The sequence below is a fragment of the Mercenaria mercenaria genome, chromosome 12 (assembly GCF_021730395.1).
Source record: "Mercenaria mercenaria strain notata chromosome 12, MADL_Memer_1, whole genome shotgun sequence".
NCBI lineage: Eukaryota > Metazoa > Mollusca > Bivalvia > Venerida > Veneridae > Mercenaria > Mercenaria mercenaria.
In genome coordinates, this window is record NC_069372.1 from 31,315,693 (window position 1) to 31,342,492 (window position 26,800).

The following is a 26,800-nucleotide window of genomic DNA, read 5'->3' on the forward strand; positions in this document are numbered from 1 at the left end:
TCCAAATCTTCACTGGTAGTTTGGGACCATATATTTTCTTTGTCATATCATCCTGATTCTCTATTGGCTAGCTAAGTGTATCTTTATGGATTTGCAAGTCAAGACAGTTACTGTAGTAGTAAATATTAAGTAAGATAGGAGAAAATTATTCTAAAATTATAGTTTGCCTGAACAAATTTTTAAGTCTGAGAAAGGATTTGTTTTACCTTTTTAACTTCTGCTGCTTTCTTTTTGACTGCTTCTTCTTTTTGTCTTTGTTTTTCTTCTTGTTCTTTCTTTTTCCTCTTCTCATCTGCTTCTTTCTGTTTTCTTTTTTCTTCCTGCTCTTGTCTCCTCTGTCGTTCCCGCTCTTCAGCCTCTCGTCTTTTTCGCCTTTCTTCTGCCTCTTTTTCCTGATATTAAAACAAGACGGCTATGGTAGTCTTGTATCACTCATATGACCTAATTATTTCCAATCAGGAATACATTTCATGACAAGAAAACATTCTGATAATGCTTTATTTATATCAGGCAGAACATTACCCAGTGTTTCAATTATATGAACAAGTGTTTCTGACTTAAAGCTTAACAGGCCATGATGGCCCTATATTGCTCACCTAAGTTGCTTGCTTGAATAGTTGAAAGTTTCTACTAAATAAATACAGGCAGACAATAAGTATCTGTATTTGTGTTTTTTGTTTGTTTTGTTTTTCTTCCCCCAGGGAGGGGTCAGTTGTAACCCAAGGGGATAATTTGAGCAATCTTGTTAAAGGACTACTACACAATTCAGCAAGTATCAAAGCTCTAGGTCATGTGGTTTTGTACAAGATTTTCAATGTTTTTCCCATATAAGTCTATATAGACCATGTGACCCCAAAGGGGCCATATCTGACCCTAGGGGGATAATTTAACAAGAGCTGTCTGATGACAGCGCGCTCGACTATTCGAAGAATTGATTGAAGAATGGGGTCAAAATATTTCCATGGATATTCAGACAAAAGAAATTAATAGATTAGACAAACAATGTTCCTGTATTACTTTGATTTCGATAAGTCTTGCACTAAATGGCAATATATGAGCCAATTTCAAAGTCTAAAAAGGGCCACAATTCAGTCAAAATAGTTATGTACTCTTGCCTACAGATGGAAATCATAATGATAAACAAGTGTTCAAAGTTTAAAAGCCATATGTCAAATAGTTTTGACAAAACATGGACTTGTATGAAAACAGAACCAATTTCAAAGTCCAAAAAGGGCCATTATTCAGCCAAAATAGATGACAGAGTTATGTTCTCTTTCCTACAGATAGAGACTATTATACTAAACAAGTGATAAAAGTTTCAAAGCCATATGTCAAACACTTTACCAAAAATATGAACTGGTACGAAAAACTTAACCAAGATTTCTAAGTCAAAAGGGGCCATAATTTAGCCAAAATCCTTGATGGAGTTATGTACTCTTGCCTATAACTGGACATGGTGATGGTTAACAAGTGTTGAAAGTTTCAAAGCTTTATCTCAAAAGACTTTGTCAAAATATGAACTGGTACGAAATATTAACCCAGATTTCTAAGTCAAAAGGGCCATAATCCAGCCAAAATCCTTGATGGAGTTATCTGCTCTAGCCTATAACTGGACATGGTGATGGTAAACAAGTGTTGAAAGTTTCAAAGCTTTACCTCAAAAGACTTTGTCTAAATATGAACTGGTACGAAAAACTTAACCAAGATTTCTAAGTCGAAAGGGGCCATAATTCAGCCAAAATCCCTGATGGAGCTATGTACCCTTGCCTATAATTGGCCATGGTGATGGTAAACAAGTGTTGAAAGTTTCAAAGCTTTTTCTTGAAAGACTTTGTCAAAATATGAACTGGTACGAAAAACTTAACCATGATTTCTAAGTCAAAAGGGGTCATAATTCAGTCAAAATCCTTGATGGAGTTATCTGCTCTTGCCTATAACTGGCCATGATGATGGTAAACAAGTGTTGAAAGTTTCAAAGCTTCATCTCAAAAGACTTTGTCAAAATGTGGACTGGTACGAAAAACTTAACCAAGGTGTGACGCCGACGCCGTGGTGAGTAGGATAGCTCTACTTATTCTTCGAATAGTCGAGCTAAAAAATCATGGTAGAGGACCATTAGATGATGCTACGTACAAAATATCAAAGCCCTAGGCCCTTTGGTTTTGGACAAGAAGATCTTTAAAGTTTTAAAGTGAGTGATCACAATAGCTCATCCTGAGCACTTTGTGCTCAGGTGAGCTAAAAAGGCTATAGGGAGTGTGCAACTTCGGAAGAGGACCACAATATGCTCCAGGTGTTGAAATTTTGCAAAGGCAGTGGAGTGAGAGACGACAAACAGTTCAAACACTTATATGGTTCTTAAGTATTTAAAATTGGGTGGATAAAACAAACACAGACAATTGGAGCAGGCTGGGGCATTTAGAAAAGTCTCTTGATGATGGTTCTATTTTTACCTTTAGCAACCCCTAAAATGAATGTGCCCCCATTTGCATAAAATTGTGAGAAGACCTTAAAATTATGTAACAGACTGAATTCAATGAAGATGCATCCACTGGTTCATAACAAGAAGTTGTTCAAAGGTATTTTTGTATCTAGCTCTATTAGCCCCCAAAAGGGGTTCAAGAACACAATTTGAACAAGTTTTTGAGAGAACCTTACAACGATGCTAGAGACCAAGTTCAATGTAGATCCATCAAGCTGTTCATCAGAAGAAGTTGTTAAACAGTATTTCTATTTTTAGCTCTTGCTGCCTGTTAAAGGGGACAGGTGCCCCCAGTTGTACAAATTTTTGATATAACCTTACAATGCATAGAAATCCGTTCATGAAATACCTAGCATTAAAATTCTTACACAAAATCTGCTGAGTGTGGCTCAAACTAATAATAATAATGCATTCTACATTACTTCTGACATTCTTAGGAGAAAAGCAAAAAATCAGTTCAAGAATATTTAGCATTAAAATTCTTATACAAGAGGGTCATGATAACCCTGAATCGCTCACCTGAGTAATATGAGCCACATGCTAAAATTAAATATTAGTAAGTAGGTCAGAAGGTCAAATTCATGGTCACTGAAAGACAGTTTTAAGATCGTTGTGCAAAACTGTACATGACATCCAAATTTCAAGGCTGCATCTTAAACAAGAGGGTCATTGACCCTAAAGCGCTCACCTGAGTACAAGGCTTCAAGTGTGTCTGTAAAAGTACAGAGTTAGGTTTCTTCTATATAAGCCTATATTATATACATGTCACACACATTTTTAAACCCAGGCCAATAATCTGAATAATTACGATAGAAATTACAAATCTGATATCACACCAAAATATCAAGGCTCTAGCTATTATTGATTCAGAGAAGAAGATTTTCAATGTTTCTTATATAAAAGCTTATAGAAAGTACATGTCAGACACAGAGGCATGGCCTTTTTTTTTTAACCTTAACATAATAATTCGGACAAGTATGGTTAAAGAGTCAAATCTTTATATCACATGCCAAATATCAAAGCTCTAGAAAAAAAAGATTTTTAAAGTCTGATGGCTAAAAACCTATTTTTAACGAAAAAGACCCTTATGTTCAATGAACCGGTGTAACAGCCCAGTTTTTCCCCCAGTCAGTTCTTTCCCCGGGGAAAACACTGACTAGTCAATTCTTTCCCCTGGGGAAAAAACTGACTAGTCAGTTTCTTCCCCCCCTAGTCAGTTTTTTCCCCCCTTGGAATAAGTTTTCTGATGGGGAAAGAAACTGACTAGTTAGTCAGATTTTTCCCCAGGGGGAAGAAATTGACTGGTCAGTTCTTTCCCCCCCAAGCCAGTACTTGACCTGTCAGGTGGGGGAAGAAATTGACCGGTCAGTTCTTTCCCACCTAGTCACTTCTTGACCTGTCAGGTGGGGGAGGAAATTGACCGTTCAGTTCTTTCCCCCCTTGCCAGTTCTTGACCTGTCAGGTTGGGGAAGTAATTGACTGGTCAGTTCTTTCCCCCCTAGCCAGTACTTGACCTGTCAGGTGGGGGAAAAAATTGACCAGTCAGTTCTTTCCCCCTAGTCAAGTTTTCCCTTCAAGTACTGGTTTCTTTCGATATTGTTATTAGGGATACAAGTGTCTATTCATTTTCCATTTAAATTTCAGATGAAATGGGTATTATTTTTCATTTTAATAAACCTATCTAATTGACTGGTCAGGTCTTTCCCCCCTAGCCAGTACTTTACCTATCGGGAGGGGGAAGAAATTGACTGGTCAGTTCTTTCCCCCCTAGCCTGTACTTTATCTTCAGGTGGGGGAAGAAATTGACCAGTCAGTTCTGTCTCCCCTAGCCAGTACTGGCTCTGTTAGGTGGGGGAAGAAACTGACCAGTCAGTTCTTTCCCCCTAGCCAGGTCTTGACCTGTAAAACGGGGGAAGAAATTGACCGGTCAGTTCTTTCCCCCCCTAGCATGTACTTGACCTATCAGGTGGGGGAAGAAATTGACTGGTCAGTTCTTTCCCCCCTAGCCTGTACTTTATCTTCAGGTGGGGGAAGAAATTGACCAGTCAGTTCTTTCCCCCCTAGCCAGTACTGGCTCTGTTAGGTGGGGGAAGAAACTGACCAGTCAGTTCTTTCCCCCTAGCCAGGTCTTGGCCTGTCAGGTGGGGAAGAAATTGACCGGTCAGTTCTTTCCCCCCTAGCCTGTACTTTATCTTCAGGTGGGGGAAGAAATTGCCCAGTCAGTTTTTTTCCCCTACCCTTTCGGGCTTTTTGGGGTGGGGGAAAAAACTGATTTGGCCCAGTTTCTTTCCCCCCTTAGCCAGTAATTTACCTATGGGAGGGGAAAAATTGCCCAGTCATTTTTTTCCCCCTACCAGTTTTTTGGGGATGTCAGGTTGGGGAAGAAATTGGGGTCATTTTCTTTCCCCCCTACCCAGTACTTGCCCTGTCAGGGGGGGGAAAAAATTTGACCAGTCAGTTCTTTCCCCCTAGCCCTTTTTTCCCCCTTTAAAGTCTGGTTTTTTTCGATATTGTTTTTGGGGGAAACAAGGGTCATTCTTTTTCCTTTTTAAATTTCAGTAAAAATGGGTATTTTTTTTTTAAATTTTAATAAACCTAAAAAATTGACTGGTAGGTCTTTTCCCCCCCTACCAGAAATTTCCTGTCAGGGGGGAAATTAAATGGTCAGTTCTTTCCCCCCCAGCCTGTACTTTTTTTGGGTGGGGGAAAAATTGACCGGGTCGGGGTTTTCTGTTCCCCCCTACCCGTACGGGCTCTTGTTAGGGGGGAAGAAACTGACCAAAGTAAGTTTTTCCCCCAAGCCTTTTTGCCCTTTAAAAAGGGGGGGAAAAAATTTAAAACCGGGGTCGTTTTTTCCCCCCCTACAGGAAATTTGGGGACCTTTCGGGTTGGGGAAAAAAATTGAGGGTTTAAATTTTTTCCCCCCCTAGCCTGTACTTTATTTCAGGGGGGGAAAAAAAAATTTGACCATCATTTTTTTCCCCCCCTGCCAGTACTGGCTCTGTTGGGGGGGGAAGAAACTGACCAGTCAGTTTTTTCCCCCCTACCGGGGTTTTGGGCCCTTCAGGGGGGGAAAAAAATTGGGAACCGGTTTCATTTTTTCCCCCCCAGCCTGAAACTTTATCTTCAGGGGGGGGAAAAAAAAATTGACCACAGTTTTTTTTCCCCCTAGCCAGTTCGGCTCGGGGGAGGGGGGGGAAAAAACTGACTGGCCAGTTCTTTCCCCCCTTAGCCAGAAATTTTAAACCTATGGGGGGGAAGAAATTGCCATCAGTTTTTTCCCCCCTACCCAGTTTTTTGGGATGTCGGGTTTGGGGAAGAAATTGCCCGGTCAGTTTTTTTCCCCCCCTACCCCATTTAATTGACCGGTCAGGGGGGGGGAAAAAATTGACGGGGGGAAAAATTGCCCAAAATCAGTTCTTTCCCCCCTATCAAATTTTTAAACCTTTGGGTTTGGGGGAAAAAATTTGAACCCCGGTCAGTTTTTTTCCCCCCCCCCCCCCCCCAGCCATATTTGCCCTTTCCAGGGGGGGGAAAAATTGCCCCGGTCGTTTTTTCCCCCCCCCCACCATACTTACCTTCAGGGGGGGGAAGAAATTGACGGTCAGTTTTTTTCCCCCCCCCCAAAACCATATTTTGACCGTCTTTTGGGGGAAAGAAATTGCCCGGTCATTTTTCCCCCCCCCCCCCCCAACCATTTACTTGACCCTGTCGGTGGGGGAAAAAAATTTGCCCGGGGCGGTTCTTTCCCCCCCCCCCCACCCAGTACTTGCCCTTCAGGGGGGGAAGAAATTGACCGGTCTTTTCTTTCCCCCCCCCATTTATTTTGACCTGCCCCGGGGGGGGGGAAAAAATTGACTAGTCATGGACATCAATTTCTCCCCCCCGGGAACCGGTCAAACGGGTGGGGGGAAAATTTTACCAGTCAATTTTTCCCCCACCTACGGGTTCAAATCGGGGCTGGGGGGGAAAGAATGCCCGGTCAGTTTTTTCCCCCCACCCTGACAGGTGGGTTACTGAAAAAGGGGGAAAAACTGACGGGTCAATTTTTTCCCCCCACCTAATGGGCCAATTAGGAAAGGGGGGGAAAAAGTAAACCGGTAAATTTTTTCCCCCAAACCTGATAGGTCAAAACGGGAATTTGGGGAAAAAAAAGTGACGGGTCAGTTTTTCCCCCCCACTTACAGGTAAAGTACGGCTGGGGGGGGGGAAAAAAGGGGAAATGGTAATTTTTTCCCCCACCGACATTAATACACGGGGGGGGGGGGGGGGGGGGGGGGGGAAAATCTGAAAAAGGTCAATTTTTCCCCCAAACCCTTACGGCCCAAGGGAACGGGCCCCGGGGGGGGGGGGGGGGGGGGGGGGTTAAGAACTGACCTGTCAATACAAAATTGGGGGGGAAAGAATGCCCTGGTCAATTTTTTCCCCCCACCGGGACGGGTATGACTGGCTGGGGGGGAAAAAAATTTTGACCGGCCCCAATTTATTCCCCCACCTGAAACCAAGAACGGGCGGGGGGGGGGGGGGGGGGAAAACTGACCTCAATTTCTTCCCCCTCCTGATAGTAAAGTACTGGCTGGGGGGGAAAAAACTGACCAGTCAATTTCTTCCCCCCCTGACACCCAAGTAAGGGGGGGTGAAAAAAAATGCCCTGCCCAATTTCCCCCCCAAACCTGACGGGTAAAGTAGGGGAAAGGGGGGAAGAACTGACCGGCCCAAATTTCTTCCCCCACCGGAAAATCAATACTCTAAAAAAACTGCCGGGTCAATTTTTTTCCCCCCCCCTACATCAGTACTGACAAAAAAGGGAAAAAAGACGGGTCAATTTTTCCCCCCCTTTTTTTGGTAAAAGTACGGAAAGGGGGGGAAAAGAATGACGGGTTCAATTTTTTCCCCAACCTGATAGGTAAAGTACAGAATGGGGGGAAAAAAACGGCCCGGCAATTTTTTCCCCCCCTACGGGTCAAGTACACGGGGGGGGGGGGAAAGAACTGACGGGTAAATTTTTCTTCCCCCCCCAAGGTAAAAAGTACAAAAAAGGGGGGGGAAAAAACTGAAAAGTCAATTTTTTCCCCCACCGAAGGTCAATTACGGGCCCTGGGGGGGGGGGGGGGGGGGGGGGGGGGGGGTAAAAATGACCATTTTTTTTCTTCCCCAAACCCTATAGGTCAATTTACAGAATGGGGGGGAAAGAACGGACGGGTAAAATTTCTTCCCCCCCCTAAAAGGTCATGTCGGGCTGGGGGGGAAAGAATTGACCGGGTCAATTTTTTCCCCCCCCTGACGGTTTCAAGTACGGGCCCTGGGGGGGGGGGGGGGAAAGAATTGACCATCAATTTTTTCCCCCGCCCTTTAAGGGTCAATTACGGGCTGGGGGGGTGGGGGGGGAAAACTCACCAGTAAATTTCTTCCCCAACCTTTTTAGGCCCAAGTACAAAATTTGGGGGGGAAAAACTCACCATCATTTTTTTCCCCCCACCTGACAGGTCAGGTACGGGTGGGGGGGGAAAAGAATTGCCCCATTTAAATTTCTTCCCCCACCTAAAGGGGTAAAATACGGGCGGGGGGGGAAAAAACTGCCCGGGTTTAAAATTTTTTCCCCCCACCTACAGGTCAGGTACTGAAAAAGGGGGGAAAGAACTGACGGGTCAATTTTTTCCCCAAACCTAATGGGTCAAGTACTGGAAAGGGGGGGAAAAAAACTGACTGGCCCAATTTCTTCCCCCCCCTGACAGGTCAAAAAACTGGGAGGGGGGGGGGGGGGGAAAAAATTACCGTTCAATTTCTTCCCCCCCCTGACAGGTCAAAAAAACTAAGGGGGGGGGGGGAAAAGAACTGACGGGTCAGTTTTTCCCCCACCTACAGGTAAATTTTTACGGGGGGGAAAAAAACTGACTGGTCAGTTTTTTTTTCCAATTTTTAAAGCCTATGCAAAAATGGTTTTTGGGGAAAAAGGGGTTTGGGGGGGTTTTTCAATTTTTTTTCCCCCTCATAAAAATCAAACTGCTTGGCTATGGGGAAAGAACTGACGGGTTTTTAATTTTTTCCCCCCGCCCAAATTAATCATGTTTGTTTTGGCAAAGTGGGGGGGCGGGGGAAAAAATAACCACCCAATTTACTTCCCCCCCCAACGGGTTCTTTATGGTGGGTACGAAAAACTGACCAGCATTAATTTCCTTCCCTTTAGAAAAATTGAAAAAAAAAGCCCAAAATTTTAAAAAAATATTTAAAAAAAATTAAAGAAAAGTTAAATTTAAAAAAAACATTTTTTAAATTTAAATTTTACAAAAAATATGAAACCTATTTCTTATTTATGTTTTTTTAAAATAAAACAGACTTTTGGGAAATAAAAAAGAAATTTCTATTTAAAATAACCAAAATAAACATTCCAATTCACAAACCCGGGGGAAAAATAATTACTATAAAAATTGAAAAAAAATTTATAGTAATTTTTTTCCCCCCAATAAGAAGGATCAAAATTAACCACGCAAGGGGGGGGAAAAAATTGGGACTGGGGGGGGGGGGGGGGGGGGGAAGAACTCCCAGCCCTTTTTCTTTTCCCGGGGGAAAACGACAGCCGGGAAAATTGATGAGGGGGGGGGGGGGGGGGAAAGGAAAAAAATTGATAATTATTTTTTCCCCCCAAAAATGATCAAAAAAAAACCAGTTGAAATTTGGAGGGGGGGGGGGGGAATTGACTGGGGGGGAAAACAACTCCCATTCATTTCTTCCCCCGGGGGAAAAATAAACAAACCGGGGAAAATTGGATGGGGGGGGGGGGAAAAAAAATTAACTAGTTATTTTTTTTCCCCCCCAATAAGAATGATAAAGATAACCAGGGGGGGGAAAAAATGACCGTTACACCGGGAAATAACTGACCAGTAGGAAATTGATGAGGGGGGAAAGAATTGACTAGTTTTTTTTTTCCCCCAAAAAATTGATCAAGAGAAACCCCAGTTGAAATTGGGGGGAAAAACTGACGGGGGGGGAAAGAACTGACCAGCCCAGTTTTTTTTTCCCGGGGGGAAAAAAACTGACTATCAATTTTTTCCCCGGGGGAAAAAAACTATTTTTTTTTTCCCCCGGGGAAAAAACTGCCCGGGGAAAAAAAACTGACCGTTACATAAAAACCCTTTTGAAAAATTTTTGAAAGAGGGCCCCCCCAAAAATCATTTTTTAAACTTTCATCAAAACCCATTCAGGGGTTTTGGGGTTTTATTTTTAAAAAAATTTGTTGTTTTAAAAGGGAGTGACCCCCCCTCTGGGGGCCTTGTTTTTTGGGCGAATCAAAAAATTTTTAAGGCTTTTTGTAAAAGGGTAAAAACAAGAATTTTTTGTGTAAAATTCCTTAAATGGGAAATACATTTCAAAAAAAAAATTTTAAAAGTTTCCACTTTTATACATATAGGGAAAAATGACCACCCCTCGGGCCCAGCCATTTTTTTTGACGAATGGTATAATTTGAACAATTTTGGGTGGGGTCACAAAAGGCCCCATTTGATAAAATTATTCTAAAATGGGGCCAGCATTTTTCACACAAAAGTTTAAAGTTTTCACTTATGCAAAAGGGGAAAGTGACTACCCCCTCGGGCAGCCATGTTTTTTGAAAAAAAAAATTTAACTTGAAAATTTTTGGTAGAGGGTCAAAAAGGACCTTTGTTAAAATTACATGTATTCAAAAATGGGGTCTTTCATTTTTCACAAAAAAAAATTTTAAATTTTTTTCCCACAATATACAATAGGGAAAAAAATACCACCCCTCTGGCCCATTTTTTTTTACGAACATATAATTTAAACAATTTTGGGTTGGGGGGTTTCCCCAAAAGGGCCTTTTGTGTGAAATTATTTTAAAATGGGCCAGCAGTTTCCCAAGAACTTTTTTTAAATTTTCCTAATAAAATATTAAAAAATGACCACGCCCCCTTTGGGAGCCATTTTTTTTAGGCAATTGATATAATTTGAACAATCTTTGGAGAGGGGAAACAAGAACCATTTGTCTAAAATTATTCCCAAAAATAAGGGCGACAGTTTCACACGAAATTTTTAAAGTTTTTCCCCTTAATACATATGTGTTACGAATTTTTTGTCCCGATTGGGAAAAGTGGACCAATTTTTTTAACAATTTTTTTTAAAGGGAAATTTCTTTTGTAATTTTCTTTTCTAAAATTTTATAATTTTTGGGTTTTTTAAATAAAAAAATCTTTGATTTGATTTTTGTAACAAATCTTTTCATTATATACTATCTTTTGGGAAAACTTTATTTCTCTTTTCATCTATTAGAGGGGAACCCAGAAAGGTCTGCTATCATTAAAACCCTTAAAATCCCGTAATTTACCCATTAGTATATAAAAGCCTTAAATTTGGGGGCCCCCTTGTGAAAGGAAGAATGTTTTAAAATTTTTCTTTCGGGGACTTACATAATTTTTATTTGTACCAAATTTTCTTTTAAATTTTTTAAAGACTTTTTAGGGGTTTAAACGAAAATCTGTCGGGAACTTATGGTTAATTTTTTTCTTACAAAGGGTTTTACAAGAAACTCGTGAACACGAAAAAACCCCCCCTTTATGCATTCAGTAATTGCCCCATGGGAAAAGAAATTATATGTTTCTGAAACAAAAGGGTTTTACCCTTCGGTTCCCAAACTGACCTTGACCTTTAAACCCCCAAAAAGAGGTCACAGAGTGATCTTTGGGACCCAAAACTGACCATTTTTTAATTTTTTCCCAAAATTTTAAAAACTAGCTCAAGGTCAAAAACAATCAAATTTATTTCGGGAAACAACACTTTCAGTGGGCCAAAATTTTTTAAAACTTTGGGGGGTGGAAAAAGTGAAAATAGGGCACTAGATCAATTTCAAGGTCAAATTAATTTCCCCCAAAGAAAAATGCATGTGCCCTTTAAATTTTGGGGGCTGTAGCTTTAGAAAAGTTAAAGTAGGGAAGGGGAAACTTTAATGCAAATTTCAATTCAGAACAAAAAAAATGCATGCAGTCAAAAAATTTTAAGCTGTTGCTTAAAAAAATGTGAAAAATTGGTCACTAGGGCAAAATTTAAGATCAAAGTTCATTTTGGGACACAAAACTATGCAGGGGGTTTAAATTTTTAAAGGGTGTTCTTGAAAATGTAAAAAATAGGGCCTAGGGCAAAATCCAAAAGGTTTCCCCAAAATTTTTTTTTGGGACAAAAAACTATGCAGTGGTCCAAATTGAAGGCGGGACCTTCAAAATTTTGGGGAAATAGGTCACTAGGGCCAAACTCAAATTTTATTTAGAAAAAACAAAAAGTTGCGTGGTTCCCCAAAATTTTATGCTATACCCCTTTAGGAAAAGTGAAAGTAGGTGACAAATCAATCTCAAGATCAATTTTATTTCCTATACCCCAAAATATATTTTGGGCCAAATTTGAAGTCTGGCTTCAAAAATGTGAAAGTAGTTCAAAATTCTCAAATCAAAGTTCATTTTAGTACCAAAACCCCATCCCTTGGTTTAAATTTGGGAAAGGGTGTAGCTTGGGGAAAAGTTAAAGGAGGGCACTAGGGCAAAATCAAGGTCCAAAAAAAATTTTTTTTAGAAACAAAAAAACGTGCTCATGGCCCAAAATTTTAAGCCTATACCCTTTAGAAATGTGAAAGATTTACAGGTTTAATCTCAAGATCAAAAGTTCATTTCGGTACCAAAAATATCATTTGGGCCAAATTTGAAAGGGGTTAAAAGCTTTAAAAATGTGAAAAATAGGTCACCCAGGGCAAAAACAAGGGCCCAAAATTTTTTTCGGTAAAAAAACCTATCATGTGGGCCCCAAAATTTTAAGGGTGTTTGTACAAAATTTTTAAAATTCCTAGGGCAAATCAATCAAATCATGTCAACTTTTTCTTTCCACTCAAAATTTAAAATTTCCAAAATTTTAAAGAGAGGTTTTGGACATAAATTTTTTGCCTATACAAGTCTTTAGTACCATGACCCCCGGGGGGGCCTATTTACCCGAGGGGGAATTTTAACAAAATTTAAAGAACCCAAAATATGCTTTAAATTTCAAACATTTAAAGCCTTATCTTTGTTGGGGTTTGGGTTTAAAGGGTTTTTAAAGTTTTCCCATTTCAAACCATTACCCCCCCGCGGGGGCCTTTTTTTACCCTAGGGGAATAATTTGGGAAAAATCTTAGTAGGGTCCACTAGTGAATAAAATACAAAAAAATCAACCCTAGGGCCCTTTGGGTTTTGGGCAAGAGGTTTTTCGGGAAATTTTTTTTTTATTTAAATTTATATAAAAACCCTGGACCCCCGGGGGGGGGGCCAAAAATTTGACCCAAAGGGAAAAAATCTGAACAATCTTGGGAAAAGGGGGATAAAATTTTAATAATAAAAAATCAAACCCCTTGGGCCCCTTTTTTTTGGGCAAAAAAAATCAGAAACTGTTTAAATAATCCTGGCCCAAAGTACCTTACCTTTTTTTAAAACCTCAAAAACAAAAGAGGTCATTCTGGCATGGGCCAACCTCACATCAATTTTTCCCGGCACTAGGGCCCAAACGTTCTGGGTTTTTGCCCCAAACCATTTTCCTGTTCCAGGGCACTTTTTCCCTTTACCCTTGGGCCCTACTGACCCCCAAAATCAATAGGGGGCATTCTGGGCATACCCCCTCCCTATAAAATTTTTATGATCCCAGGCCCAAGTGTTCTTGAGTTTTATCCCGAAACCCCCTTTTAAATGTTCAAGGGGCACTGTGCCTCGACCTTTAAAATACAGACCCCAAAAACAAAAGGGGTCATTGCTGGTCATGACCAACCCCCTATCAGCTTTCATGTTTTCCCAAGCCAAAATGGTTTTTGATTTTTAAACCAAACCGTTTAAAAATTGGGTCACTGGGGACCTTGACCTTTTACGTACAGACCCCCAAAAATTAAAAAGGGGCCCTCTGCTTGTTTTTGGAAACCCCCTCCCTAAACAACTTTTATTTATTCTAGGGCCCCAAATGTTTTGGAGTTATCATCCAAACGGGTTGGGGCACATTCCCACCGACCCACATCTCAAAACAAAAATACCCCTCCTTTTTTAAGGGGGGGGATAATAAACTGGGTTTCTTAAAAAACAAAGGGGCCCTTATGGCCCCTTTTTCGCTCCCTGTTTTTCTTTCACTTAGGACAAAAGGGCCCAAAAAAAAAAATCTAAAACCCAAAAGGCAGGAAAAAACAAAAGGGAAGAAAATTTTAACCCCAAAAAAAAAAAAAAAATCTTACAAGGTAAAAAAAATTTAAAATTTCCCCCTAAAAAATTTTTAGGTACCATCCATGTTTTACCACCCGACTGGGCCCTTTTCCCTTTCGGCCAATAATAAAAAAAAATATTAAAAAACTTTTTTATATTAAGAAAAAGGGAAAAAAATAAAAAAAAATAAATATTGGGAAATGGACAAAAAAAACTGAAAAATCTCCAAATTTAAAACTTTGACATTAAAAGAAATTTCAGTCAGAAACTTCATTTTTATGGGGAAAAAACAATTTTAATTTGAAATAAAGGGGGAATTTTCCAAAAATCAGTCCATAGTTATCTACCCTTGTGTCTCATTCCCCCTAATAAAAATAATGAAAATTTTAAAAAGTCCTGTAAGTACTTAATGATATAAATCCATTTTGATTACAATCAGGGGAGGTAATCAGATATAAAATAACTCTGGAACATATGATTGGATCTGATTTGTCATGGAATCCAAGATTTATTGTTGTTGAAGATATTTTGGAAGTTTGTATCAAATAAAACCATAAATGAAGTCTTTATATGGCTGCAAAAGCCAAAATAGCCAATTTTGGACCTTTAAGGGGCCATAACTCTGGAACCCAAGATGGAATCTGGCCAGTTGAAGAAAGGAAGCAAGATCTTGTGGTGATACAAGTTGTGTGAAAGTTTGGTGAAAATCAAATCACAAATGAAGCTGCTATTGTGCAGACAAGGTCAAAATAGCTAATTTTGGCCCTTTTAGGGGCCATAATTCTGGAATACATTAAGGGATCTGGCCGGTTCAAAAAAGGAACCGAGACCTTATGGAGATACAAATTGTGTGCAAGTTTGGTTAAAATCAAATCATAAATGAAGCTGCTATTGTGCAGACAAGGTCAAAATAGCTAATTTTGGCCCTTTCAGGGGCCATAACTCTGGAACCCATAAAGGAATCTGGCCAGTTCAAGAAAGGAACCAAGATCTTATGGTGATACAAGTTGTGTGCCAGTTTGGTAAAAATCAAATCATAAACAAAGGTGCTATTGTGCAGAGAAGGTCAAAATAGCTAATTTTGGCCCTTTCAGGGGCCATAACTCTGTAACCCATAATGGGGTCTGGCCGGTTCAAGAAAGGAACCATGATCTTATGGTGATACAAGTTGTGTGCAAGTTTGGTTAAAACAAGTGAATGAAGTATTGCCATGCAATACAAAGTCCCCTACTGGAAGGCACCTAATTTTTTCTACTGCAGTATAACATAATGAACTGATATCTGTCAATGATGTATAAACAATATTGTACTACATATACAATATGTTATAACATTATAACAACACACTTGGATTAAAATGTGCATATATAAAAACCCACAGTTGTTTTCATATTGAATTTTTTGGGCTGATTATAAAAATGTTATCATGTAAGTTATTTATAGTAACAACAAAGGGAAATTAATCTTAAAAAAAAAAAAAAAAAAAAAAAAAAAAAATAATAATAATAATAATAATATAAGTCCACAAGAAACTCTTTACCAGGTAGAGATAGGTCAAAATACACCTAAAAATTGGATGTAACATGCATGCTGTACCACAGAAAAGTGGTCTCGATTTTTCTCTACCGCCAGTAATAAACAAGAGCTGTCGGAGGACAGCAACGCTCAACTATTCAACAGCCTTGTCAATTGAATGAATACAAAAGTTGAAAACGGGGCATAATTTTGTAAAATGCAAAGTAGAGGTACTGAACCTCTGTACTGCATGTCATATCATGACAGTGAACAGGTGTGTGAAGTTTCAATCCTTTCCAATTTGTGGACACTGAGATACCAGCTTACACACAAAAACTTAACAAAAACTGCTAAGTCAAAGGGGCATAATTTTGTAAAAATGCCAAGTAGAGTTATGGGACCTTCACAGTGCATGTTAGATCATGACAGTGAACAAGTGTGTGAAGTTTCAATCCATTCCAATTAGTGGATACTGAGATATCAGATTACATACAAAAATTTAACCAAAAACTGCTAAGTCGAAAAAGGGGCATAATTTTGAAAAAAAAAGAGAGTACAGTTATGGGACTTGCTTAGTGCATGTCAGATCATGATAGTGAACAAGTATGTGAAGTTTAAATCCATTCCCATTAGTAAGTACTGAGATACCAGCTTACATACAAAACCTTCACCAAAAATTTCTAAGTCGAAAAAGGGGCATAATTTTGTAAAAAAGCAAAATAGAGTTATGGAACCTGTGCAATGTAGATCAGTTCATCACAGTGAATAAGTGTGTGAAGTTTCAATCCATTCCCACAAGTGGTTACTGAGTTACCAGCTTACATACAAAACCTTAACCAAAATCGGGAGGCGGACGCCGACGCATGGGCGAGTGCAATAGCTCACAATTCTATGAATAGTCGAGCTAAAAAGTTACAATAAAATCTATTTATAGTAACAACAAAGGGACATAATTCTAAAAACAAGGGTGCCTCATGGTGGTGAACATTTGGTCCAAGTTACATCAAAATCCCTCTATGCATGAAGAAGAAATGTTCCGTACAAAGTCATTCTTGAATTTGACCTTTGACCTCTAAATATGACCTTGACCTTAGAGCTAGGGACCTGGTTCTTGCGCATGACATGTTGTCTCATCCAGGAGAATATTTGTGCCAACTGATATCTAAATCCTGCTTTGCATGACAAAGTTATAGACCGGACAGAAAAAAAATCCTCTTGACCTTTGATCGCAAAGTGTGCCCTTGACCTTTAAGCTAGGGTACTGGGTTTGCGCATGACACGTCGTCTCATCATGGGAAACATTTGTGCCAAGTAATATTAAAATCCCTTCATGGATGGCAGAGTTATGGACGGGACAGGAAAAAAACTCTGTTGACCTTTGACCCCCAATTGTGACCTTGACCTTTGAGCTAGGGGTCCAGGATTTGCGCAGGACACGTCGTCTCATCATGGGGAACACTTGTGCTAAGTGATATTAAAATCCCTTAATGAATGTCAGAGTTATGGACCGGACACGAAACAGACCCTGTTCATGCTATGTTAACATTTGACTGCTAAATGTGACCTTGACCTTTGAGCTAGGGGTCTGAAAGTTGTGCATGACACATCGTCTTATTATGAGGTACATTTTACCAAGTAATGTTAAATCCCTTCATAGATGGGGAGTTAGGGGACCGGACAGGAAAAAAGCCTTGTTGACCTTTGACCTCCAATTGTGCCCTTTGACCTTTAAGCTAGGGGTCCAGGTTTTGCGCATGACACGTCGTCTCCTCATGGGGAACATTTTCTGCAAGTAATATTAAAATCTCTTCATGGATGGGAGGTTATGGGCCCGGACAGGAAAAAAGCCCTTTTTGACCTTTGACCTCCAATTGTGACCTTGACCTTTGAGCTAGGGGTCCGGGATTTGAGCATGACACATCATCTCATCATGGGGAACATTTGTGCCAAGTAATACCAAAATCCCTTCAAGGATGGGTGAGTTGTGGACCGGACAGGAAAAAAGCCCTGTTGACCTTTGACCTCCTATTGTGACCTTGACCTTTGAGCTAGGGGTCCGGGTTTTGCGCATGACATGTCGTCTCATCATGGGGAACATTTGTGCCAAGTAATATTAAAATCCCTTCATGGATCTTTACCAGGTAGAGATTGGTCAAAATACACCTCAAAATTGGATGTTAGCATGCATGTTGTACTACAGAAAAGTGGTCTCGATTTTTCCCTACAACTAGTAATGAACAAGAGCTGTCTCCATAGGATGACACATGCCCCCAATGGCACTTTGAATGAATAGTTATGGCCGATGTTAGAGTTTAGGACCTTTGACCGATGGACCTGGGTCTTGCGCGCGACACGTCGTCTTACTGTGCTATACATTCATGCATAGTTACTTTAAAATCCATGCATGAATGACAAAGATTGGACCGGACATGCCATCATTGCACTATCATGAAATATGACCTTTAACGTTAAGTGTGCCCTTGACTTTCGAGTATGGACCTGGGTCTTGCGCGCCCCCCGTCGCCCCCCTTACTGTGGTACCATTCTTGCCTACTAATTTTAAAATCCATGCATGAATGACAAAGATAGGGGCCGGACACGCCCATCAATGCACTATAAATAAAAATATGACCTTTAAATCTAAGTGTGACCTTGACCTTTGAGCTACAGACCTGGGTCTTGCACGCGACACATCGTCTTACTGTGCCACACATTTATGCGTAGTTACTTGAAAATCCATCCACTGATGACAAAGATATGGACCGGACACGCCCATCAATGCAATATCATGAAAAATGACCTTTAATGTCTAAGTGTGACCTTGACCTTTGAGCGACGGACCTGGGTCTTGCGCGCGACACGTCCTCTTACTGTGGTACACATTCAAGCCAAGTTATTTGAAAATCCATCTATAGATGACAAAGATATTGATCGAACACGAAAATTGCGGACAGACAGACAAGGTTCAAAAACTATATGCCTCCCTTCGGGGGCATAAAAAGTTATAATATAAGCTATTGATAGTAACAACAAAGGGAAGTAATTCTAAAAAAGGGGAAAACTGCGCATGACACTTCTTTTCATGAGGGTTTGTAAAACTGTCCCAAAGTTACATCAAAATCCTCCATGGCATGAAGAAGAAATGCTTCGGACAAAGTCATTCTTGTATCTGACCTTTGGCCTTGGGACCTGGTTCTTGCGTGGTGGTGAACATTTGTGCCAAGTTATATCAAAATCCCAATATGCATGAAGAAACAAGTGCCAGAATGTCACAATATACGCCCGTCACAGCAAATTTCTTTACTCTAGCACCTGTATTTGCAAATGGAATTTTAATTTTGTGGTTGTTTAGTAATCATTGTAAGTCTTTTCTTTTTCTAAGTCCACAAAAAAACTCTTACCAGGTAGAGATACCTTAAAATACACCTAAAATTAGAAAGTAACAACTATGTTGTACCACAGAAAAGTGGTCTTGTTTTTTCCTAAAGGGGCAATTATAAAAAGTTACAATAAAGTTATTTATAGTAACAAATAAAGGAAGGTAATCTTAAAAAAAAAAAAAAAAAAATCCAAAAAAAAATTGTAAGTCCACACAAAAATCTTTACCAGGTAGAGATTGGTCAAAATACACCTCATAAATTTGGGTGTAGCATGCATGTTGTACTACAGAAAAATGGGCCCTTTATTTTCCTACGACTAGTAATGAAAAAGTTACAATATAAGCTATTTATAGTAACAACAAACGGAAGTAATTCTAAAAAGGGAACTTCGCATGACACTTCGTCTCATGATGGTGTATAATTGTTTCCAAGTACATCAAAATCCTCCATGCATGAAGAAAAAATGCTTCTGACAAAGTCATTCTTGTATCTGACCTTTGGGGCCCCTAAGTGTGACCTTGACTTAGACCTAGGGACCTGGTTCTTGCGCATGACACTCCGTCTGTGGTGGTGAACATTTGTGCCAAGTTATATCAAAATCCCTCTATGCTTTAAGAAGAAAATTCTCCGGACAAGGTTTTTTTTTGTATCCCTTTGACCTCTAAGTGTGACCTTGACCTTAGACCTAGGGACCTGGTTCTTGCGCATGACACTCCGCCTCGTGGTGGTGAACATTTGTGCCAAGTTATATCAAAATCCCTCCATGCATGAAGAAGAAATGCTTCGGACAAAGTTTTCTTTCTTGTGTCCTTTGACCTCTAAGTGTGACCTTGACCTTAGACCCAGGGACTGGTTCTTGCGCATGACACTTCATCTCATGATGATGAACAACTGTGCCAACTTTCATCAAAATCCCTCCATGCATGAAGAGATTTTGCTCGGACAAAAATCATTCTTGAATTTGACCTTTGACCTCTAAGTGTGACCTTGACCTTAGACCTAGGGACCTGGTTCTTGCGCATGACACTCCGTCTCATGATGGTGAACAACGTGCCAAGTTTCATCAAATCCCTCCATGCATGTAGAAGATATGTCCGGACAAAGTCTGTGGACGCCCCCGCCTGCCAGGGGCGTTCCCATAATACGTCCCGTTTTTCAAACGGGCGTATAAAAATGCTCTGGACAAGGTTTTCATTCTTGTATCCTTTGACCTCTAAGTGTGACCTTGACCTTAGACCTAGGCACCTGGTTCTTGTGCATGACACTCCGCCTCGTGGTGGTGAACATTTGTGCCAACTTATATCAAAATCCCTCCATGTATGAAGAAGATATGCTCCGGACGTCATTCTTGAATTTGACCTTTGACCTCTAAGTGTGACCTTGACCTTAGACCTAGGGACCTGGTTCTTGCGCATGACACTCCGTCTCATGATGGTGAACAACTGTGCCAAGTTTCATCAAAATCCCTCCATGCATGTAGAAGATATGATCCGGACAAAGTTCCCATAATACGTCCCGTTTTTCAAACGGGCGTATAAAAAAGGATTTAAAAACATTTTGTTTGTTTTATGTTTTATAAAACAAGTCTGCAAACTCTTGAATAATCTTGGTGAATAACGCCAATCTTTTCTAGACGTATTTTCGCCGAATTTTGGTTATTCAATTGCATTTTATCATACATAAAAAAATACATTTTGAAATACTTTATTTTATTTCGTTGAGTAACACAGAGATTGTTAGAGATCCACTAGGCAATGCTACATACCAAATATCAAAGGCCTAGGCCTTGAACATTCAGACAAAATGTTTTTATCTTTTTCCCTATCTATGTTAAATTTGGGACCCCCAGTGCAGGGCCTCTTTTCACCCTAGGGGCATTATTTGAACAATTTTGGTAGAGGACCACAAGGCAATGAAACATACCAAATATCAAAAGCCTAGGCCTTGCAGTTTCATTTAAGAAAATTTTAAAAGTTTTTTCCTATATAAGTCTATGTAAAACTAAAATAACCCCTGGCGCAGGGCCTCTTTTCACCCTAGGGGCATTATTTGAACAATTTTGGTAGAGGATCACAAGGCCATGCTACAAACCAAATATCAAAGGCTTAGGTCATGTGGTTTTAGACAAGAAGATTTTTATAGTTTTTTCCTATATAAGTCTATGTAAAACTTGTGTCCCCCGTGACTGGGCATCTTTTTACCCCATGGGCACAATTTGAAAAATCTTCATAGAGGACCATTAGATGATGTCACATGCCAAATATCAAGGCTCTGCACCTTGCGGTTGGACAAGAAGATTTTTTAAAGTTTTTCCTTTCGGCTGCCATTGCAACCAGAGTTCTGCATGGAATTCAATTCTTTGACAAATTTTGAAAGGGGGCCACCCAAGGATCATTCCAGTGCAGTTTGGTGTAATTCTGCCCAGTGGTTTTAAAGAAGAAGACTTTTTTTAGAAAATGTTGATGGACACACGAGGCTCGACTGAGACAGACAATGAGCGGTCACAAAAGCTCACCATGAGCCTTTGGCTCAGGTGAGCCAAAAATAAGTTTCAAAGCTATATGCCTTTAATCCTTTCCCACATCGATACGTTTATCATCATATCTATCGATTACCAAACAGAAACGTATTGACCCGTGTCTATCGGTTCCCCGATAGAAACCTATTATACCGATTAACGGCCATTTGAACAGAATCGTTTTATCCCGTGTCTCATAATCAATCGCTTTATTTTCGTTCTTTTCCTAAAGAAACAAATTCCGGATGTTTACTAACTCAAAATATGGGATTTCGTCATCATTATTTACGTACAAGATCATGCGGTTACTATTTAAATTTATCGAGTACTTTGCAAAGAAAGACACCGGGGTTTTTTCCTACATGTGCACGACGCTACGTCATGGAATATTACTGAGCAAACTGCTTGCAACTAGCCGGCTTTCCTCGTTCTAAAAATAACAACCATTTAACATCAAAGTATTTTTAAATGTGTTAGGTCATGAAGGTCACGCGTGATACATGCAGATTTCCCCTAAACAACAATTTGTGTATACGATGGGTTGGAATTTATGGCCTTACATAGTGGGAAGTGTTAATCAAAACAGAAGGACCGCGGCTTTCAAATATTTTATGACACCCCAAGAGTTAATTGCAGCAGAAGTCACCTGTGATGTACCGACGTTTGATCATCAAAATATTACGTAATATTATCCTAAAAATATTTTGATTTTTAGCACAAGAATACTGTAGTCGGATACGAGTCTCGATCTCAGCGATCTTTTTGCACTTTCAGAAATTTTACGATCTGTTATTTTTGTAGTGTTATTCAGTTTGATGGTTGTTTTTTTATATAAATACTTACTGATTCCGATTCGGAAATTAAGTCTATTAACTATAAATCAAACTTTCAAACATCAAAATGAAATTGTATATGAATTTCAATGTGAAAGTAATCCAAAACAGAATTTTATGCCTAAAAATATATATTCCCGTACTTTAACACTTTATATCTTCGAAACTCAAAGAGAAACTACAATAAATTTTGTATCATCGGAAAGAGAATTTAAATTGCTATAAACTTTATATTGACAAAAATAATGTCAAACTTACAGAAAATATTAAAATAATGACATTTTTAACATAAGCGTGTGTAATCACAAAATAATGCCAACACCTCTGTTCAGATAAGACAGTCACCTTTATCAGCCATATACCGATTATTGATTATTGATTATCACTTATCAGTGTTATGTAAAAGAGGTTACTTTGGCTTCTGTTCTGTGTGGTAAAGGGTTAAATGATAGCCATATGTACTTGCATGCAAACTTTAACCAAGGTGTGACGCCGACGACAGGGTGAGTAGAATAGCTAGACTATTCTTTGAATAGTCGAGCTAAAAACTGCAATTTTGTACATTTTTACCTTTTGCTTTTGTTTTGCTTCTTGTTCCTTTCTTTTTCTTTTCTCTTCCTGTTCTTTATGTTTTCTCTTTTCTTCTTCCAATTTTCTTCTCTGTCGTTCTTCTACTTCCTGTTTCTTTCTTTGCTCTTCTCTCTCTGCTTCTTCTTCCTCCTGCCTTCTCTTTTCCTCTGCATCTTTCTTTCTATCCATCTCTTGCGCCTCTCGCGAGGAGCTCACTACACGGTTTTTCTAAAAAAGTACAGTACAGAAAACGCCATGTAACAATTCGCTATGAAACTCACCATTCCCTCAAACAATCCAAGTTTCTCTCATTAAACTGAGAAATATTTCTAAACATTGCTTTTAGTCATGAAAAAAAAATTGAGACCAGAATAATGACTATTTTAATGCTGGAAAGTGAAATTAGGCACATCTGTTGAAGTTGGAGCTGTCACTGGGGTGTCTAATTACTCGAATGTGAATGAAGATATTGGACAAAAGCTTCTGTGTCAAATGTACATATTAACAAAAGTCGCTCATCTGAGGAGGACCTTGACCATTTGACCTTGCTTCTAACCAGGTTTTGTGAAAATGTTTATGCAAGAAGATTATGCAGCAGTGTTAACAAGGTTTTTCTAAGACTTTAACCAGAGATCTACTTTAAGATCTCAGGTAACAGAATTTTAAACCTGACCTATATTTTATTGAGACAAACATTCTGACAATTTTTTATGAAGATCAAATGAACAAGAGGGTCATGATGACCCTATAATGCTCACCTATTAAACTTGGCCTTGGAATCAAGATAAACATGCTGACCAAATTTCATGAAGACAGGGTCATAAATGTGGCCTCTACAGTGTTAACAAGCTTTTCCTTTGATTTGAGTGGTGACCTAGTTTTTGACCCTACATGACCCAGTTTCGAACCTGGCCTAGGTATTATCAAGATTAACAGTTTCATGAAGATAAGGTCATAAAGCTTTTCCTTTTATTTGAATGGATGACCTAGTTTTTGACCCCACATGACCCAGTTTTGAACTTTGCCTAGGAATCATCAAGATAAACATTCTGACCAAGTTTCATGAATATAGGGTCATAAATGTGGAACTACCAACATCCCATGTTTGAAGTCAATACCTTTAAGGGTTAGTAAGTTTTATTCTGGACACTACAGGCTGATCTGACCTTTGAGCTCATTTTGTGACCTTGACCTTAAACCTACAGACAAGATTCATATTCTCTGCACATCAAATCATCACTTCCTACCTAAATTCCAAGTTTGAAGACAATATTTTGAATGGTTACTAACTTATACTCCGGATATGAAAAAGATGAACAGATTTGACCTTTGGGCTCAATTTGTGACCTTGACCTACAGACCCTGACCCTGTCCATGTGCTCTGCACATCGTCTCATCACCACCTACCTACATGCCAAGTTTGAAGTCAATACCTTGCATGGGTACTTAGTTATGCTCCAGACACAAAATATGATAGACAGTTTTGACCTTTTAGCTCAATTTGTGACCTTGACCTACAAAGCCGGTTCATGTGCTCTGTGCGAAGTTAAAGACAATACTTGTAATGGTTATAAAGTTACTCTGCAGACACAAATTATGAAGTTATTTGAAAATCCTTCAGGGGGAGAAAAAGATATAAAGCAGACATGTTTATAATGTGACAGGCAGATGGGCAGACAGGAGGATGCCCGGACTAAAATCAGTATGTCTCTCCTCCCAAATGTTTTAGGAGACATCACTATTTCTGTGAACAACCCTTTCTTACATGCATTTGTTCAAGTAATTTCATTTTCTTTTTGATGTCTGCCTCAAGATCTCTCTGTTTTTCTTCCTGTGACTTGCCCTCTTTCTTTAAAACACCTTCTGGGATATTCTGTTTCTGTTCTGGGGCTTGACATCTGCATGTAGAAAAAACATATTTTACAGCAAACTTTCCCACTTTCATAAATAAAATGTCATCTAGCACACATAACAACACAAAGACATACATGTTGCTCAGAGTGCAATTTAAATGTTTTTATCTGTATGAGATTTTATGGTGTTTTCCAAGACACATTGTTTCAATACTTTTTGTAGATGTAAGATTTAAACTTGCTTCTTTGGTGTATTATAACAATGAAACTTATGGACTATATGCAATATAAGGATTAGACATTTGACAAGTTGTAAGACCTTTGATCCCTCAGTGTGACCTTGACACGAGCCATCTGAAACATGTGCTCTGCACGTCATCTCAATGTGCCAAGTTTCTTTGAAACCCTTCAAGCAGTTCAAGAGTTACAGAGCGGAAACGAAACAAATTTATATGACCTTTGACCCCTAAATGTGACCTTGACCTTGAAGCCAGCCATCTAAAACATGCACTCTGCACGTCGTCTCAATGTGCATTTGTGTCAAGTTTGAAAGCCTTTGGCTAAGGTGAGCTAAAAATAAAATGTTACCTGTTATGTTGTGTATCACTGTTTTCTGAACAGCACCATTCATCACTGAACTCTTTCCCCACATTACTTGACGAGAATGGCAATGATCTCCACTTCAGACATGAATCTGAAATATCATACAGCTGTGAACACTACTTTCAGACATGAATTTGAAATAACATACAGCTGTGAAGTCTACTTTCAGACATGAACTAGAAGATGCTTTTGCAAAAAGCGCATGTCTCCCCCAATGCAAAGTGGTTTAGGCAAGTCAGTAAGGGTCAGGAGCGAAAGTCAAAGAGACACTGATGGTTGGCTGCAATAGGGATCATCTACTTGGCATGTCCAGTCATCCCGCTAAGTTTCAACACTCTTGGCCTAGTGGTTCTCAAGTTACTGTTCAGGCTCCTGTGACCTTGACCTTTGAACAAGTGACCCCAAAATAAATAGGGGTCATCTACTCTGCATGTCCAATCATCCTATTAAGTTTCAACATTCTAGGTCAAGTGGTTCTCAAGTTATTTTCCGGAAATGATTTCACATGACCAGGCCCCTGTGACCTTGACCTTTAATAGACTGACCAAAAAATCAATAGGGGTCATCTACTCTGCATGTTCAATTATCCTATGAAGTTTCACCATTCTGGATCAAGAGGTTCTGAAGTTACTGATCGGAAATGGTTATCAATGTTCAGGCCCCTGTGACCTTGACCTTTAATGGAGTGACCCCAAAATCGATAGGGGTCATCTACTCTGCATGAGCAATCATCCTATGAAGTTTCAACATTCTGGGTTGAGTGGTTCTCAAGTTACTGACCGGAAATTGTTTTCCATGTTCAGGCCCCTGTGACCTTGACCTTTAGTAGAGTGACCCCAAAATTAATTGGGGTCTTTTACTCTGCATGTCCAATTATCCTATAAAGTTTTAACATTCTGGGTCAAGAGGTTCTCAAGTTATTGATCGGAAACGGTTTTCCATGTTCAGGCTCCTGTGACCTTGACCTTTGACAGAATGACCCCAAAATCGATAGGGGTCATCTACTTTGCATGTACAATCATCCTATGAAGTTTCAACATTCTGGGTCAAGTGGTACTCAAGTTATTGATTGGAAATGGTTTTTTATGTTCAGGTCCCTGTGACCTTGACCTTTGACGGAGAGAGCCCAAAAACAATAGGGGTCATCTACTCTACATGTCCAATCATCCTATGAAGTTTCAACATTCTGGGTCAAGTGGTTCTCTAGTTATTGATCGGAAATGGTTTTCAATGTTCAGGCCCCTGTGACCTTGACCTTTGACAGAGTGACCCCAAAAACAATAGGGGTTGTCTACTCCAGCAGCCCTACAACCCTATTAAGTTTTAAGGTTCTAGGTCAAATGGTTCTCCAGTTATTGCTCGGAAATTAAGTGTGACATACGGACGGACGGACACTGGCAAAAACAATATGTCTCCCCCAGAGGGGGAGGGGGAGACATAATTACATACAGCTGTGAACTCTACTTTCAGATATGAATTTGAAATTACATACAGCTGTGAACTCTACTTTCAAACATGAATCTGAAAACCATTACAAAAGGAGTGAACTCTGTTTTCAAACATGAATCTGTAAATACATAAAACAGCTGTGACCTCTATTTTCAAACATGAATCTGAAACTAGAAGATGCCTTTGTAGAAAAGTGCATGTCTCCCCCAATGCATAGTTGTAATAGGCAAGAAGTCATTAGGGGACAGGAGCAAAGTCAAAGAGAACTGATAGTTGGCTGCATTAGGGATCATATACTTGGCATGTCCAATCATCCCCCTGAGTTTCAACATTCTGGGCCAAGTGGTTCACAAGTTATGAATTGGAATGGTTTTCCATGTTCAGCCCCTGTAA

The 26,800-nt window shown here is 39.6% G+C and overlaps 1 protein-coding gene across 1 annotated transcript in view; it reads right to left on the reverse strand.

The window, feature by feature from the left end:
- The window catches only part of LOC123533211 (ATPase MORC2A-like), a 361,550-nt gene that overhangs the window by 122,264 nt on the left and 212,486 nt on the right, over nt 1-26,800 (reverse strand). The window contains 4 exon segments of the mRNA XM_053519548.1: nt 207-392; nt 22,503-22,730; nt 24,268-24,400; nt 24,944-25,049. Of these exon segments, the coding sequence (XP_053375523.1) occupies nt 207-392; nt 22,503-22,730; nt 24,268-24,400; nt 24,944-25,049 (653 nt within the window).